The 15,830-nt window shown below is 39.2% G+C and overlaps 1 protein-coding gene across 4 annotated transcripts in view; it reads right to left on the bottom strand.

The window, feature by feature from the left end:
- The window catches only part of TMOD3 (tropomodulin 3), an 84,420-nt gene that overhangs the window by 7,429 nt on the left and 61,161 nt on the right, over positions 1-15,830 (bottom strand). For all 4 annotated transcript variants that reach the window (XM_060150077.1, XM_060150058.1, XM_060150068.1 and 1 more), the window contains 6 exons: positions 13,035-13,157; positions 11,643-11,732; positions 7,837-7,967; positions 6,004-6,111; positions 2,373-2,516; positions 413-557 (listed from right to left, as the gene is read on the bottom strand). In XM_060150077.1, the coding sequence (XP_060006060.1) occupies positions 413-557; positions 2,373-2,516; positions 6,004-6,111; positions 7,837-7,967; positions 11,643-11,732; positions 13,035-13,157 (741 nt within the window). The remainder of the gene's footprint in view (positions 1-412; positions 558-2,372; positions 2,517-6,003; positions 6,112-7,836; positions 7,968-11,642; positions 11,733-13,034; positions 13,158-15,830) is intronic.

The raw sequence follows: 15,830 nt of genomic DNA, 5'->3' as shown, positions 1-15,830 counted from the left end.
AAAAACTACAATTGTTTTATATTTTACCATATAAAACTGAATTTCTATCTAGGCCTTTGATCAAAAGGGCAAAACTTTCCTATAACATTGAAATCTTTGTTTTACTAACTCCAAGAGGTGACTTGTAATTGAGAACAAAATATTTTTTAGGGAAGCATTTTTTATAATGTTTGTTGTAGAAAACTATTTCACTAAAAGCTGTGAAATAGGTTGTCACCCACTAACCTATAATCACTACAACCTCATTTAAACTGAACTATAATTCAGTGAGTATTATAAAGGACTGTGTGGATTTTAGAAACAAAAGCCAAATAATCTTCCTGTGTAAAAATGTATTTTAAAAAAAGTCCCTCCAATACATTAGCTTAATGATACAATTCAGAAATTCAGTTTCACACCGAATATGTCTTACCTAAGTCATTATTTTTTGTTATAGCATTAGCTGCCCTGGTTCGGGGTCCCTGCTGCGTAAACTGATACCCAAATTTAAGGATATTGGTATTTTCCTCAAGCATCTTGGCCATTTCCAATTCTACAGCCGTCCCCAACTGCTGCCTCTGGAATAATTGAAAATAAAGAATAGTATTAATGAGCTAGATCAAAATACTTTTTCAGGTACATGCTGATTCCTTAAAAATTTTCCCAAGTCTTACACCATACATAAAAGAAACAAAAATGTTAAGTTTAGTGTATGATCATACAGACATCAAAAAAATGTGGATTATTACAGTGAGAAACCACTTCATACCCACTAGGATGACTATAGTCAAAAAGACAGACAATAGGGGCTTCCCTGGTGGTGCAGTGGTTGAGAGTCTGCCTGCCGATGCAGGGGACACGGGTTCGTGCCCCGGTCCGGGAGGATCCCACATGCCACGGAGCGGCTGGGCCCGTGAGCCATGGCTGCTGAGCCTGCGCGTCCGGAGCCTGTGCTCCGCAACGGGAGAGGCCACAACAGTGAGAGGCCCGCGTACCGCAAAAAAAAAAAAAAAAGACGATAGTAAGTGTTAGCAAGGATATGGAAAAATTGGGAGCTTTAGGCATGCTGGCAGGAATGTAAAATGGTACAACTGTTATGGAAAACAATTCGGCTATTTCTCAAAAGGTTAAACACAGAGTTACCATATGACTCAGCATTTCCACTCCTAGGTATATACCCATGAGAAGTGAAAACATATATTCATATAAGAATCTGTACATGAATGTTCACAGCAGCATATCTGTACAATTCGAAAAGTGGAAACAACCCAAGTGTAATAGATTATTCAGCCATAAAAAGGAACAGGTACTGATATATGCTACAACATGAATAAACCTCCTTAACATTTTGCTAAGTGAAAGAAGGAAGACACAAAAGGTCACATATTACATAACTCCATTGATATGAACTGTCCAAAATAGGCAAATGCACAGAGACAGAAAGTAGATTCGTGGTTGCCAGGGGCTGGTGGGAAGGGCGACTAGGAAGTGACTGCTGATGGGTGTGGAGTTTCTTTTTGGGGCGATGAAGATGTTCTGGAGTTAGACAGTGGTGATGGTTGCACAACTCTATGAATATACTAAAAAGCATTTAATTGTATACTTTAAAAGAGTAAATTTTATGGTAAGTGAATTATATCTCAATAAAAAAATTGGAAACTGATTAAATAGCATTCTGGTTAAATTTTAAGATATAACTCTTCTTTCCACCTTCATAATCTACAAAATTTACTTACTTTGAAGGATTAAGGGAGTCATTTACCACATATTTTTTTAAAATAACTGAAGTTATTTTTCAAATAAAATAGACTGAAGTGTTTTAGTCAAATGTGTAATGTTGTTTTATTTTTAGTTCATTACCACTCTGTATGGAAACACCTCTAACATGTATACTTCTCTGCTTCTTTAAAGAAAAGTGCGTCTGGCATGGGTGACCCAGCATTATCTTACAGTGTCAGCACTGAATGTGGCTGCATAGGAGTATGTGTCTCTGGGTAACCTGGGTACTGGACTTTTCTGTTTTTCACCGAGCCTGTTCTGTTCACCTACTGTGTCTGGGACTGACATGCTACAGATGCAAAAATTCTAGTATGTGGATCTTGCCACCGAAGAGCTGAAAAATTTGAGGATGGACTGTCACCTGTAAGAATTATTCCAGTTCAAAACAGCCAGCCATCTAAATTCTCTTAAGACCAACCAGGGAGAGTTGCTTGTATACCTTTCTATACATTAAGTTAATATTCTGGATGCCCCAAATGTTCTCTCATCCCTTTTCAGGACCACCTTCCGAAGGGTTCCCTGAAAGCTGTCCTCCCACCCACCTCCTGAGTCCCCAAGCCCTGCACAGAGTGTGGGCTGTAGTTTCCTCAAAGCTGCTGCTGTACATCACTGACCTGATTGTCGATTTTCAGCTCAGCCAGGGTTTCATTATCTCTCAAAGCATCAATCAGTGCTAGAATCCCAGCTCCTGTAATAAAGTTGGACTCCATATTTAAGCTCTTCAAATTTTTGTTCACTCTTAGCATCTCTGCAAAAGCCTGGAAATTAAAGAAAATATTTGGAGATTACAGTTTGACAGCACCTAGTAAATAAACACTGAACAAGCCTGAAACAAATACACAAATCAATACAACTGCTTTAATGTTTCTTATTAGATTGTATTAGCTTGACACACTACACCTCACAGGTCTCACATGTATCTATTTTCACATGCACTTGGTCACAGACTTTAGATTTTTTTTTTTGTCATGTGTAATTCCCCATCGGTAACATTCTCTACTGCTGTTCATTCCTACTTCCACTTCATGCTTCTTTCTCCTGCGTCTCTCATACTTTCTCTGAGTCTCTGTGTAGGAGTAACTTCATCAATGTCTCTTTGCTTTTTTATTTCCCTTTGCCGGCACTGCACAGCATTCAGGATCGTAGTTCCCTGACCAGGGATCAAACCCACACCCCCCTGCAGTGGGAGCGCAGAGTCTTAACCGCTGGACTGCCAGGGAAGTCCCATCAATTTCTCTTTGGAACATCTTTTCTTACTTGCGTCCTGCTGCAGCTGGGTTACTGTGAAGCCCAAATGAGGGTAAATTATGGACTAATTTCCAAGGCAGGGACCAAAAGGACTGCCTAAGGCAGAAGGCCAGAAAAGATCACAGATGACTGGAACTAAGAGAGCACAAAAACTATGGAGAAAGGGCTAACTAAATATTCAAAGAACAGTATGTTTTCCATCTGCTTCCATTACATTTCTCACAGGATATGGCAGTGCTAGGCATTTGACCCAGTGCTTAATAAGTGCTATACTGATTAATTAACAAAGCCTGTAAGTGAGCAGAGGTGAAAGAGAAGGGAGGGGGGAGGAGGAAGAAGAGGAGTGTGAGTTTATTTACAAAGCCCTGCAGAGGCGTCAAAAGAAAGGCCAAACTCCAGAGAATATGGGTAAGATCAAGCTTAAAATTAAAGTCAAGTTAAAGAAAAGGCAATACTGCACAGTGATACTAGAAAGAACTGGGGACAGATATCTACACACTTGAACATTCTAATAGCAACAACTGGCTATGTGACTTGGAGCAAATCCCTTATCCATCCATCTGTACACACATTTATTAAAATATTACAATGGCCTATTTTTGATAAGTACTGTTCTGTAAATTCAGAAATAAAACATACAAGTCTCTACCTAATGGAACTTACATTTTAGTGGGGGGCCCACATAGTAAGTAAGCAAAATGTAATGTCAGATGGTAAAAAGGGCTATAGAGGAGGAAAAAAAGGCACAGGAGGGTGGGTGGGGAGTGCTGGGGGTAGGAGTGGGGTTGCTGTTTTATATACGGGGGTCAGGAAAGGCCTCACCTGGAAGGTGACATCTGAGCAAGGACTGAAATAATTTAAGTGATGAAGTAAAATTACGTAGAATATCTTCAGGGAGAAAGTTCTAGGCAGGAGGAACAAGTGTAAAGGCTCTCAGTTGGGAGCATGCACGGCATGTTTGAGGGGAGCAAGGAGGCTGTATGGCTGGAGCAGAATGAAAGAAACAGCAAGAGGGGAGATGAGGTCTGCTCATGTAAGGCCTCATTAGGCCACTGAAAGATTCTGATTTTTACTTAGTGAGACAGAGAACTGCTGGAGGGTTCTGAGTACAGGAATGAGAACATTTAAGTTTTAAGAGTCACTTCTGATGCTGTGTATAGAGATGAAGCAGGCAGCTCAATTAGCATAATCCAGGTGAGAGAAGTCAGTGGCTTGGACCAGGGTGGTAGCTGTGAAAATGGTGAGACGTGGTTGGATATACAGGAAATATTTGAAGACAGCTGGATATACATTCAAAGTTGTGAGAAAGGGAAGTCAAGGATCACTCCATTATTATTATTATTATCTTTTTGACTTGAGCAAATGAAAGAATGAAGTTGCCATTTAGTGAGATAGGAAAGAGTGTGAGGGAGGCAGGTATGGGACGGAAGTCAGGAGTTTGGTTTGGGACTTGGGTTTGAGACGTCTGTTAGATATACAAGTAAAGCTGTTAAGCAGTAGCTGGACATGGGATTGGAGTTGAGGGGAGAGAGAGAATAATATTGGGAGTCATCAGCATGCATAGATAATATATAGCAATGAAACAGAATGAGATCACCCAGAAAGTGCGTGCAGATAGAGAAAAGAAGAAGGACTAGAACTGAGCTCTGAGCCATTTAGATGTTTAGATGTTGGGGAGATGAGGAGGAACCAGTGTAGGGACCAGAGAGGTAGGAGGAGAATCAAAGGGAGTGCTATCCTCAAAGCAAGAAGAAAAGGGTTTATACCCTGATCAAGTGGGATTTACCCCAGAAATGCAACGTTGATTTAACATATAAAAATTAATCAGGGGCTTCCCTGGTGGCGCAGCGGTTGAGAGTCCGCCTGCTGATGCAGGGGACACGGGTTCGAGCCCCGGTCCGGGAAGATCCCACATGCCGCGGAGCGGCTGGGCCCGTGAGCCATGGCCGCTGAGCCTGTGCGTCCGGAGCCTGTGCTCCGCAGCGGGAGAGGCCACAACAGTGAGAGGCCTGTGTACCGCAAAAACAAAACAAACAAACAAACAAACAAAGTTAATCAATGTGGGACTTCCCTGGCGGTGCAGTGGTTAAGACTCCACCTGCCAATGCAGGGGACACAGGTTCGATCCCTGGTCCAGGAAGATTCCACATGCCGCAGAGCAACTAAGCCCGTGCGCCACAACTACTGAGCCTGTGTTCTAGAGCCCGCAAGCCGCAACTACTGAGCCCACGTGCCTAGAGCCCGTGCTCCACAACAAGAGAAGCCACTGCAATAGAAGCCTGCGCACCGCACTGAAGAGTAGCCCCTGCTCGCCACAACTAGAGAAAGGCCATGCACAGCAACGAAGACCCAATGCAGCCAAAAAAATAAAATAAAATAAATAATAATTATTAAAACAATTAATCAATGTAATATGCCATATTAACTGAATAAAGGACCACATGAATAAAACCACATGATCACCTCAACAGACACAGAAAAAGCATTTAATAAAAATTCAACACTATACATCCATAAATGGAACCCTCTGCAGGTGTTAAAAGAATGATGTATAACTTTGTATGTTGATATGAAAAGATCTGTGAGATACACGGTTAAGTGAAAAATTAAGTTGCAGAACAGCCTACACTGCATGACTCCATTTATGTTTAAAAAATTTCATAGAAAGGAAATACCGAAAAAAGTAAACATAAAATGGTAGTAAATAATGTATTGCCTAATAGTAAACATCAATTGAAAAAGAGTAAATTTTTTTTTTTTTACTGATATTTGCTTTTATTGATTGTTGCACATCATGGTTACTAACAGTTGATCTTAAAACACAGTTTTGAAACTACATTAAAAAATTATTTTAGTTTTTAAATTTATTTTTTATTGAAGTATAGTTGAATTAAAAGAGAGTAAATCTTGTTCATAAAATCAGTTTAAGCGCCTTTGTAACATGCCCTGGTGTTACACAGCCATAATTTCGATATTATTAGTAGTTAGCTTACTTACAGCAGCAACGGGGTCATTGCTTCGGGTGGCTGCAAGACTGAAATATTTCACATGTGTGTTGGTTTCCAAAGCCTTTGCAAAATCTTTTAGGGTTGGAATTGGGATATTCTTGAAAGACAAAAATGTGAAACATTATTACATTTTAGGTTTCAGGAAATTCAGTCCATTAATCAAATACATCTGTACTTTCTTTTTTGCATTAAAATGTATTCAGAAATTATGTGACATACAACCGCTGGTCTGCAACTGAAAACAAACAACTCAGCCTCCTCCTTACTTCTTTGATTTCTCTATTATGGTACAAACTGTTGGCATAGAGCAGAGCATACATCACTGTTTCTCTAGCTTTGAGGTTAAAGAAATTCTTTTTAATTATTTGTATTATGAGAAGTCAGCCCTTGAGTACTCAAAGTGGATCCACTTTTCTACAAAGAGAAAGATGTGGGAAGCTACTTATGATGATTCCTGAGGCAGATGACATACTGTTTTCAGTCACTCAAGCTGCAAGGTATTAAGAGATTAACTCTACATTTCTTGAAATGAGGAAAGAGATAGTTTTAGGAGACACTGATCTTTCCCCTTGGTACCAAGACTTCAATTTCCTATAGCCTGCCTATTTTCAGATTGTTACTATTGATTTAGAGACAGACATACACTGAATTGAACTGAATTTTTTTAAAAAATAAGACTAGTGATCAACTAGGGATATTAGCTTTCCCCAAGGCTTTCCCCCCTCCACTCACAGGAAGGAACACCCACAAAAAGAGCACAGAGGTCTTATTCCCTAGGTTCTTGTAATTTCCACATGTTCTCCCTTCCTCCAATTCAGATATATTAAGATTTAAAATGAGGAATCTGTAATGAAGCTATTATACAATGGCTAATACGTTGAGATCATCTGAGTTTACTCTTTGGTAATTAATTATCCCTGTGCCCTCCTAACTCATTTCTTCTTTCTTTACTCCAAGGAAGAGTTGCATTTTAAAAATCCCAGTGAGATCCCACAAAGCCCAATTCTAGGTGTTTACTCAAGAGAAATGAAAACATACATTCACACAAAAACCTGTATGTGAATGTGTATAGTGGCTTTATTTATAATCATCCCAAACTGGAAGCAACTCATATGTCTATCAACTGGTGAACGGACACACAAACTGCAGCACATCCAGACAAAGGAATACTGCTCTACAACACAAAGGAGCAAACCACTGAGACACACAACAGCATGGACGAGTCTCAAACGTACTGTGCGAAGTGAAAGAAACCAGACTCAACGGCTACACACTATATAGTTCCATTTATATGAAATTCTGGAGAAGGCAGAACGATAGGGAAAGGAAACAGATCCCTGGTTGTCAGGTGCTAGAGCTGGTGGCAGGGAATGATGACACAGGGTTGTGACATGTTCTACATCTGACTGTGGTGGTAGTTGTACAAATGTATCCATTTGCTTTAACTCATAGAACTGCACACTAGAAAGGGAGAATTTCACTATATATACCTTATAGCTCAAGAGAGCTGATTAAAAGAGCAAAACCTGAAAGGCTAAAATGCTCCTAAAAGTGGGCAGTACTTTGGAAGCCCGAGAGGTATACTCTGACAGTCTATAGAGTTTATATTTCTATGTGATAGCCTTTAAAAAGTAAATCAGAAAAATACTATAATACTTTAACTTCTAAAATCGAAGGAATTTATGTTAGTATACTACTAGAAGTAAACACTTTACTATTAAGTAGAAAGGATTAGACTATATCAAAACTGCCCAGCTCTCATCCTAGATCCAACTGACTCAAAGCAATTCAAAACAACTTTTTGTTTGCTTATCACACCTACCTTTATGTTATTCAAATTAACTTCAACAAGACGAACATCATTTTCTTTAATTCTCTGTAAACTCTCTTCAACATTGGTTGGATTTGGGGGCTCATCAAATACTGGAAGAATCTTTTCACCTTTTACCACATCTGTAGCAACAAATGAAAAGAGCAAGAGTGTAACTGGTTGATACTATTACAGTGAATGCATATATTAACTTGGAAACACACAGCACACATACACAAACATATTCAGTAGAACAAATTTATAAATTTCTTTCCCCAAATTTCTTTTTTTTTTTTTTGCGGTACGCGGGCCTCTCACTCTTGTGGCCTCTCCCGTTGCGGAGCACAGGCTCCGGACGCACAGGCTCAGCGGCCATGGCTCACGGGCCCAGCCGCTCCGCGGCATGTGGGATCTTCCAGACCGGGGCACAAACCCACGTCCCCTGCATCGGCAGGTGGACTCTCAACAACTGCGCCACCAGGGAAGCCCTCCCCAAATTTCTAAAAGATCCTTTATGTGCTCCCACATAAAGCACTGAAATAAAATTTTACTGAATATAAATACCAAACATAATTCATTTAATTTGTTTGCAGTGTATCAGCCTTCAAAAATGAGTATTTTCACTGCCTCTTGCCTCGGTGTATTACAAGATATCTTTACCATGAAAATATAGTTGATGACACAAGCTGGTGATCCCATTTATTTTTAGCAATGTTCAAGATAAAGTTCTCATATGACAAAATCTAACAACTCATCAGTTTCTCTGAGGTTTGACTAGTAATTAATTCAAAGGCAGTAAGAATCAGAGACATGAACAAACACAGCCTCCACAAAGAGTGAGTTGACAGAAGGACACACTGCCTGTTCCTCCTGTGGGGAGGACTATGCAATGGGAAAGGGCAGAGGACTCTTATCAGGAAGAAGAGTAGAAACAGGGAATGGGGAGACAGAGAAAGGTAATGGTGCATAGAAGAACTACTGAGACAGGAATTCCCTGCCCTCCTTCATCCTACAGCCCAATCCTTCACCATTTATACCCACACACATGGCCAGAATACAGCTATTCAAAACTGAAAGAGGACCCAGAAGCCTTGAACCCTCTAGTGAGATGTAAATGCGCTCTGAGGTATGTGTGAAGGTCCATGAACACCTATAACAGATAAACTTTTATGGATATATTTTCTGGAGAGAACACCTAGAGCATCAGATTCTTAAAGACGAGAATGACCACAACATTAAGAGCAAGTGACATGGAAAGACTGACAGGGTCACAGTGAGTCTGGCTTAGTTATTCCCTGCTGCCCTCCTCTAGCTTTTAGGAGCAAAACTCACCTTAAGACAAAGTATATTGCTTACTCATCCAATAAATTCCCTCTAAGAGTACCTTGTTCTTTTCAAATATCACGCACACACACACACACACACACACACACACACACAGAGACACCCTCCTACACACAGCATCCTGAAGAGATCAGCTCAGACAAAAGTCTGAAAATTAATTTCCTGAAGACAGTTGAAAGATCAGCAAGGCAGTCTTCTTCAACATGGTAGATCAAGGGTACTGGAGAAAATCTTCCTCACTGAATGGAAAATTCAATGAGCTCTTCCTCAATTCTAAATTTTCTACAACCAAAAAATTCCTTTTGTTCTCTGCAGAATGCGTATAAAGAGCCTCGCTCTATAATGAAATAATGGATCCAGTCAACAGGATGTGGAAACCATTAAGAAAGGTTCATGGGGAACTTTAATTGGATGGATCAGGTTGCCAAAATTTGAGTCCACTAATCAATCTTAACACATTCCCCAAAGAGGAAGGACCAGACTTGATATACTTCCTAATGTGATTCAATCATTACCCAGGAAGCATTCTTGCCAAAAAAAATTAAAAACTGCACCTGAATTTGATCAAGCTTCTAGAAAACAACAGTTTACAGAAACACAGCAGGTAGAGAGAAACAAGTAAAATGATACTACAAGGTTGCAATCAGCCAAATCCAGAATGTGGAAAATTCTACATGACAACACAGTTTCTTCAAGGGATAAATGCCATGAAGAAAGTGGGAAAGAAGCTGAGGAGGAGAGCTGTTAAGAAATTAAGAGGAACTTAAACCAAACGACAACCAAATGCAATATGTGACCCTTATCTTGATCCTGATTTGAACAAACCAGCTGTGAAATGACGTTTTTGAGAGAAAATGGGAAATCTGAACATGGACTGGGTATTAGATGATATGAAGGAATTGATGGTAATCTTTAAGTTTGATAATGGCATTGTGGTTATGTTACAAGAAAAGCCTTTGTAAGAGACACATATGGAAATATTTATGGGTGAAGTAATACAAACAAACAGGATTTGCTTTAAAATATTCCAGGGAAAAGAGTAGAAGGGGTGGGAGGGAGGCAGACGGTGGATGAAACCCAGCTGGCATAATGTGAAAAACAGCTGAAGCTGGACGATGGATATATTATTCCCTCTTCTATAATGTATGCTTGAACATTTCTAGAATAGAAAGTAAAAAAATAGGGGAATGGCCAATTATAGAACATTCATAAAATGGAATGTTATACAGATGTTTGAATGAGGTAAGTCTGTATGTACTAACTAGGAAATGTGATATATTGCTAAGTGATATACTATATATAGCATGGATTAAAATCCTCAACATCGATTTTGTGGGATATTGAAGCTAGTTACTTAATCATTTTAAAACCTCAGCTCCTTCAAAGGCATATTAAAGATAATAATACTTGTTTCGTAGAACTGTTGTGAGGATTGAGAACAATTTACATTCAAGAGCTGTGCAAAGAACATGGCCCATGGTAAGCATTCAAAAAAATCAGCCAACAGTATTATTATTGAAAAATTCAGGGACAAGAAATATTTCTAGTATGATCCCAATTTTGTAAGAAAAGAAAAGACAATTCGTGTATAGCACGTATACATATGTAAGTTTATATAAGCATAATACAAAGTCTGGAAGGATATATTCTCAATTGTTAACACTTAGGGAGGGGGTGGAGGTAGGGTACGGGGAGTAGGAGGCATGACAGCTGTGAATAGAGACACTTCTACTGCTTACCTTGTGCCCTCAGGTCTTGTTTAAATTTATTACAAAATAGGCATGACTTTGGTGATTTTTTTTTTTGCGGTTCATGGGCCTCTCACTGTTGCGGCCTCTCTCGTTGCGGAGAAACAGGCTCCGGATGCGCAGGCTCAGCGGCCATGGCTCACGGGCCCAGCCGCTCCGCAGCATGTGGGATCTTCCCGGACCGGGGCACGAACCCGTGTCCCCTGCATCGGCAGGCGGACTCTCAACCACTGCGCCGCCAGGGAAGCCCAACTTTGGTGATTTTAAGATGTCTTATAAATAAATTTTTTAAAAAGCTTTGCTTTATGTTATTTAATACTTTGTGTCAGACTAAAAGGTTTAGGGGCTGAATAGTTCTTTGCTTTCCCCTGAATCTGATTTTATAATATACTTTCTTTGCCAGCACTGTTGGGGTTTTCTTGAAAATCAGGAACACTGAAAACAAAATATCAGTAAAAGCCAAGTTTGACTAGTTTTTATAGCGTTTACCATTAGTATTATTTAGTGAGGTGAGAGTAGTTCCTATTACATTTGCTGACACATTAAGCATAAAATATTTAATATTCTATTCTCAATGGTTTTCTAGGTCAATACCATCTAACTGGAATCTTAGGTTTCAAGTACATATGCATAACATTTGGTATGCAAATACTGAAGCTATTACATGGAGAAAACAAAACATAATTAACAAAGGATTGGAATTCACAAAGCATTATAATTACTCACTTGAAAAATGTTCTTGGTCGACACCATTACTACTTCCCACTATATTGCAGAACTGTGTATTCGTTATCAAATTGTGCATCCCAAGAATAGCTATAAACATAGAAAAAGAAAATTATTTTTATGTCCATCAATTTTAAACATAAAGAATTAATGTTATGCCCCCAAATTTCTATCAACGATTTTAACACTCGCTGGGCTTTTTCCTACTCAATTAAATACATATTTCATAGCTTAAAAAAAAAGAGAGAAAACATGATTAAAAACCACCTACAATCTCTTTCTTATCAATACCCTTGTAATTTTTCTCCCCACATTTCTGAATTTAGACACGGCTGGAGCCAGCTTAACCCTAAACCTAAGTCTATGCTTAGCTCCATCTGGTGGCCAAGAGAGAAAATGGAAATGATCTATTGTTGCTGTTCATCCTCAGAGGGTTTCTCCAAACATAATGCGATAAAAGGCAGATTTTTCAACTTAACCTTAACTCTCATATTAATTTACATTTGTATTTTAGCTAAGAGTAGAATACTAAAAGTATTGTTGAATTCTCATATTTAAGATTAAAGTAGCATCCCTCAAAAATGACACGTAGGAGGAGAAATAGATTTGGTTTTTGATGGCCTTTTGCACAAATAAGGCAGAAGCTACAGTATGCCTCTGGCCCATTCCACTCTGATAAATGTACCATTTATAAATCCATTAGCCCTCAGCCCGCCCCAAGGAATAAGATACCTGCTCTAGCTGTGGTACCACACCTTGACTGTCCCTTCCCTGGGTCCTTCCCAAAGAACCATCATTGCTCCTTTTAAACATGTTAGTTCTTAAAGTTATTTGGTACTAACCTCTCCCCATGTGTCATATTTTTCTATCTAGAAAAATGGGTGTGGGTGGAGGCAGCTGGGGGCAGATACTGGTCCAGATAAGAAACTGGTAATGATGAAAATCACAGGGAGGTTTGGAATGTTCCATATATCTTCAGAAAAGTTGGGAAAGTGGTGAGTATAGCTCAGGACTGACTATTTTATCTAATTTCCAGTTACCCGTTTCTGGGTCTTCTAATAAAATGGGATAGCAGTAGACCCTGGAGACAGCTTCTAGCTGAGCACCAGCTGATGAAAGATTTTTATAAAGACTTTCAAAGATGGCAACATGGGAAAAGACATCCAATAATCAATAAATTCCATTAATATAAAAATTTCACCATTAAGAGAATTTAAAGAAACTAAATCCTTTATGTCAGATTTATAGTGTAAAAAAACAAAGCCAAATGTACAGTTACTTATTCAACAGCGCTCTGCTGGGCAAAGCAAGCATTTGTATAGTGTGTATAAGGCGTGTGCTAGTATTTTCCTCCCCTCTACACCATTCACAAATTAATTTTTTAGGAGATACCTGCGAGATCACACAATTCTGTATCAGAAGCACTTGTCAAAGCTTCTTCTAGTTCTGGATCAAGAGATACTTTTTCTTCTGTAAAAGTCTGTACAGGTTTCTGCTTAGGGATAAATATTTTCCCTGTAAAATAAAGCAGTTTGTTAGTTTCATTACTACTGCTAGTAACTCACCATTTTATCCTTACAAAAATTATTAGAAGTATGTGCAGCTGAAGCTGAAGTAAAAGGTCAAGATTAACATCTACAATAATTTTGTTTCATCTTCGGTATGTATTTATAAGTTTCTAAGACAACACTTTGGCCATATAAGTTGGAACAAGAAAAAGAAATGAACCGAGAAATTTTCCCATTTGTGAAAGTAAAAATAGGCTCTTTTTGGAGTAATTATGAGTTATTCTACAAATACTAAATCAAAAAATAAATGAATAAAAAAATCTATAAATTAAGGAAAAAACAGAATTCATTTTCTTATTCTTAAGCAAGACTGCTACAGTCCCTTGGGGGATGGCAGAGGCAATTCTAATTCCAGAAATTCAAGTTCTAATTGCAAAGAAATTCCTGTATGTCCTGAGTGGTAGTCTGAACCTTTCTGTCACTGTTCTTCTAAGCCTCTATGACACTAACAAGGTTACCTGTTAAGGAACTAGTTATTCTAGAAACCTACAGTATTTATTATGTGAAAATCATATTTTATTACCATATGTTCAATGCAAAACTGAAAACATGAAGGGAATGGAAAATGATGATATAGCTGCAGCACAAGCCAACCAAACAAGAGGTACTTACACATGGTGGGACTGTTACCAAGATTGACTCTGGTTTCCCCTGAGACAGGTGAAAATCCTAACTAAGTGATCTAGGAAGGCCTATGTGTGGATTCACACAACCTCCAATTATTTTCTTTTCTATCAGAAAATTACCAGGAAAATGTGTGAGAATATGTGACCTGATGAATCTATGTAGTGTTCTATCAAAAGAAATATTTGTGGGCTTAATAATCAGTGTAGTGAACGTTGTACAATTCTTGTTCAAGGTAAATATCAATCAGTGTAACTCATAAGAAATCCTTCCACAATACAGATTGCTCCCAGGAATCTGACCAAAGCTGGTCCAGTATTTTCAGCTAAGCCCATCTAAAAGATTTAATTTCTGATATTATATTTCTTTATTATTTCCACTTGGTTCTTGTTAAAAAAAAATTAGCTTCCATCTCTCTGCCAAAATTCTTCATCTCTTCACACATGCCTTGTCCACCAGATTTTCTGAGATTTTTATTATAAAGTTCCTGACTGATAACACCAATACTTGGGTCATCGCTGCCAGATTTCTAGGAGCTCTGTTTTCCAGTTCCACCCCCCACTTTCCCACTTTTGGGGCCTTGGCAGATCTTTCAGCCCGACGCTTATGTTGTCTGCTCTACACTTTGTGAAGTGGGAGATGGCCTGAAAGGGATTTCTCGCAGCTCTCCTGTCTCTCTCTCAATTTTCCGAGCTAAAAACCTATGCCTCAGGAGTTTTCTCTCCGCTCTGCTTCACTGCCTCAGTTCTTGGAGTAGTATCCCTCGCACTAAATGAAGGCCTGAAGCAAAGAACTGGAGGGTAGTGCAGTCTCACCCTATCTCTAGAGCTGCACTGTTCAATATGATATGTTCAATATGGTATGTGACTATTTAAGTTTAAATTAGTTAAAATTTAAAATTCAGTTTCTCAGTCACACTAGCCGCATTTGGCTAGTAGCTACGATACTGGTTAGCGCAGATACTGAACATTCCCATCATGGCATAAAGTTCTAGTGGACGGTGCTGCTCTAGGGATTCTCTAATTTCTAATCTACCATGCCGGCCCATACACAGCCATTAAAAGTTTAAAAGTTAGGCTGACTTCTCCTTACTCCTCTCTCTGGTAGTTTCCTCCTTTTCCCTATATTTCAGTCAGGAAAGAACGCAGAATGGGTCACCTTTTTCTTTTTCGGATCACCTCTCTTATGGAGGGCTTGCCACTTTCTGGAGCCACTAAGATTTGTGTCTTCAAGCTTTCTGATTTTTTTTTTTAACTATGATTAATGTAGCTTATATTGCTTGTTTTGGTGAGAATAAGAGGTCTCTTGCAACTTCCTACATCTGAATCAGAAGTCTTTCTAGGCAAGTATTTTCTTATTTAAAAAATGGCACTTGGCCAATCTACAATGTATTTATATTAGTAAGGATGCTTTTAACTGCATATAACAAAATACCCAATTTAAAGTGGTTTAAACTGGTGCTTCTCAAGCTTTAATGTGCATGTCATCTACCTAGTGATCTTATTAAAGTGCAGATTCTGATGTAGCAGGTCTAACATGAGCTCTAAGAATCTGTATTTCTAACCAGCCTCCCAGGTGATGCTGATACTGCTGATTCACAGATCACTGTCAAAGCGGCATGGGTTTAAACAATAAGTTTTTTTGTTTGGGGTTTTTTTTTTTTGCGGTACGCGGGCCTCTCACTGCTGTGGCCTCTCCCGTTGCGGAGCACAGGCTCCGGACGCGCAGGCTCAGCGGCCATGGCTCATGGGCCCAGCCGCTCCGCGGCATGTGGGATCTTCCCGGACCGGGGCACGAACCCGTATCCCCTGCATCGGCAGGCGGACTCTCAACCACTGTGCCACCAGGGAAGCCCAACAATAAGTATTTTTTATCTCACTTAATAACTCCACAGGTAGGTGGCTGAAGGGTTGGTTCAGCAGCTCAATGTTGACGTCAAAGATCCAGGGTCTGTTTTTCTCTTTGTCTATAACTAGCATGGAAGCCTCTGTTCTCA

The sequence above is a fragment of the Lagenorhynchus albirostris genome, chromosome 1, assembly GCF_949774975.1.
Source record: "Lagenorhynchus albirostris chromosome 1, mLagAlb1.1, whole genome shotgun sequence".
In the NCBI taxonomy this organism is placed as follows: domain Eukaryota; kingdom Metazoa; phylum Chordata; class Mammalia; order Artiodactyla; family Delphinidae; genus Lagenorhynchus; species Lagenorhynchus albirostris.
This window is presented reverse-complemented; position numbering and strand designations above follow the sequence as displayed.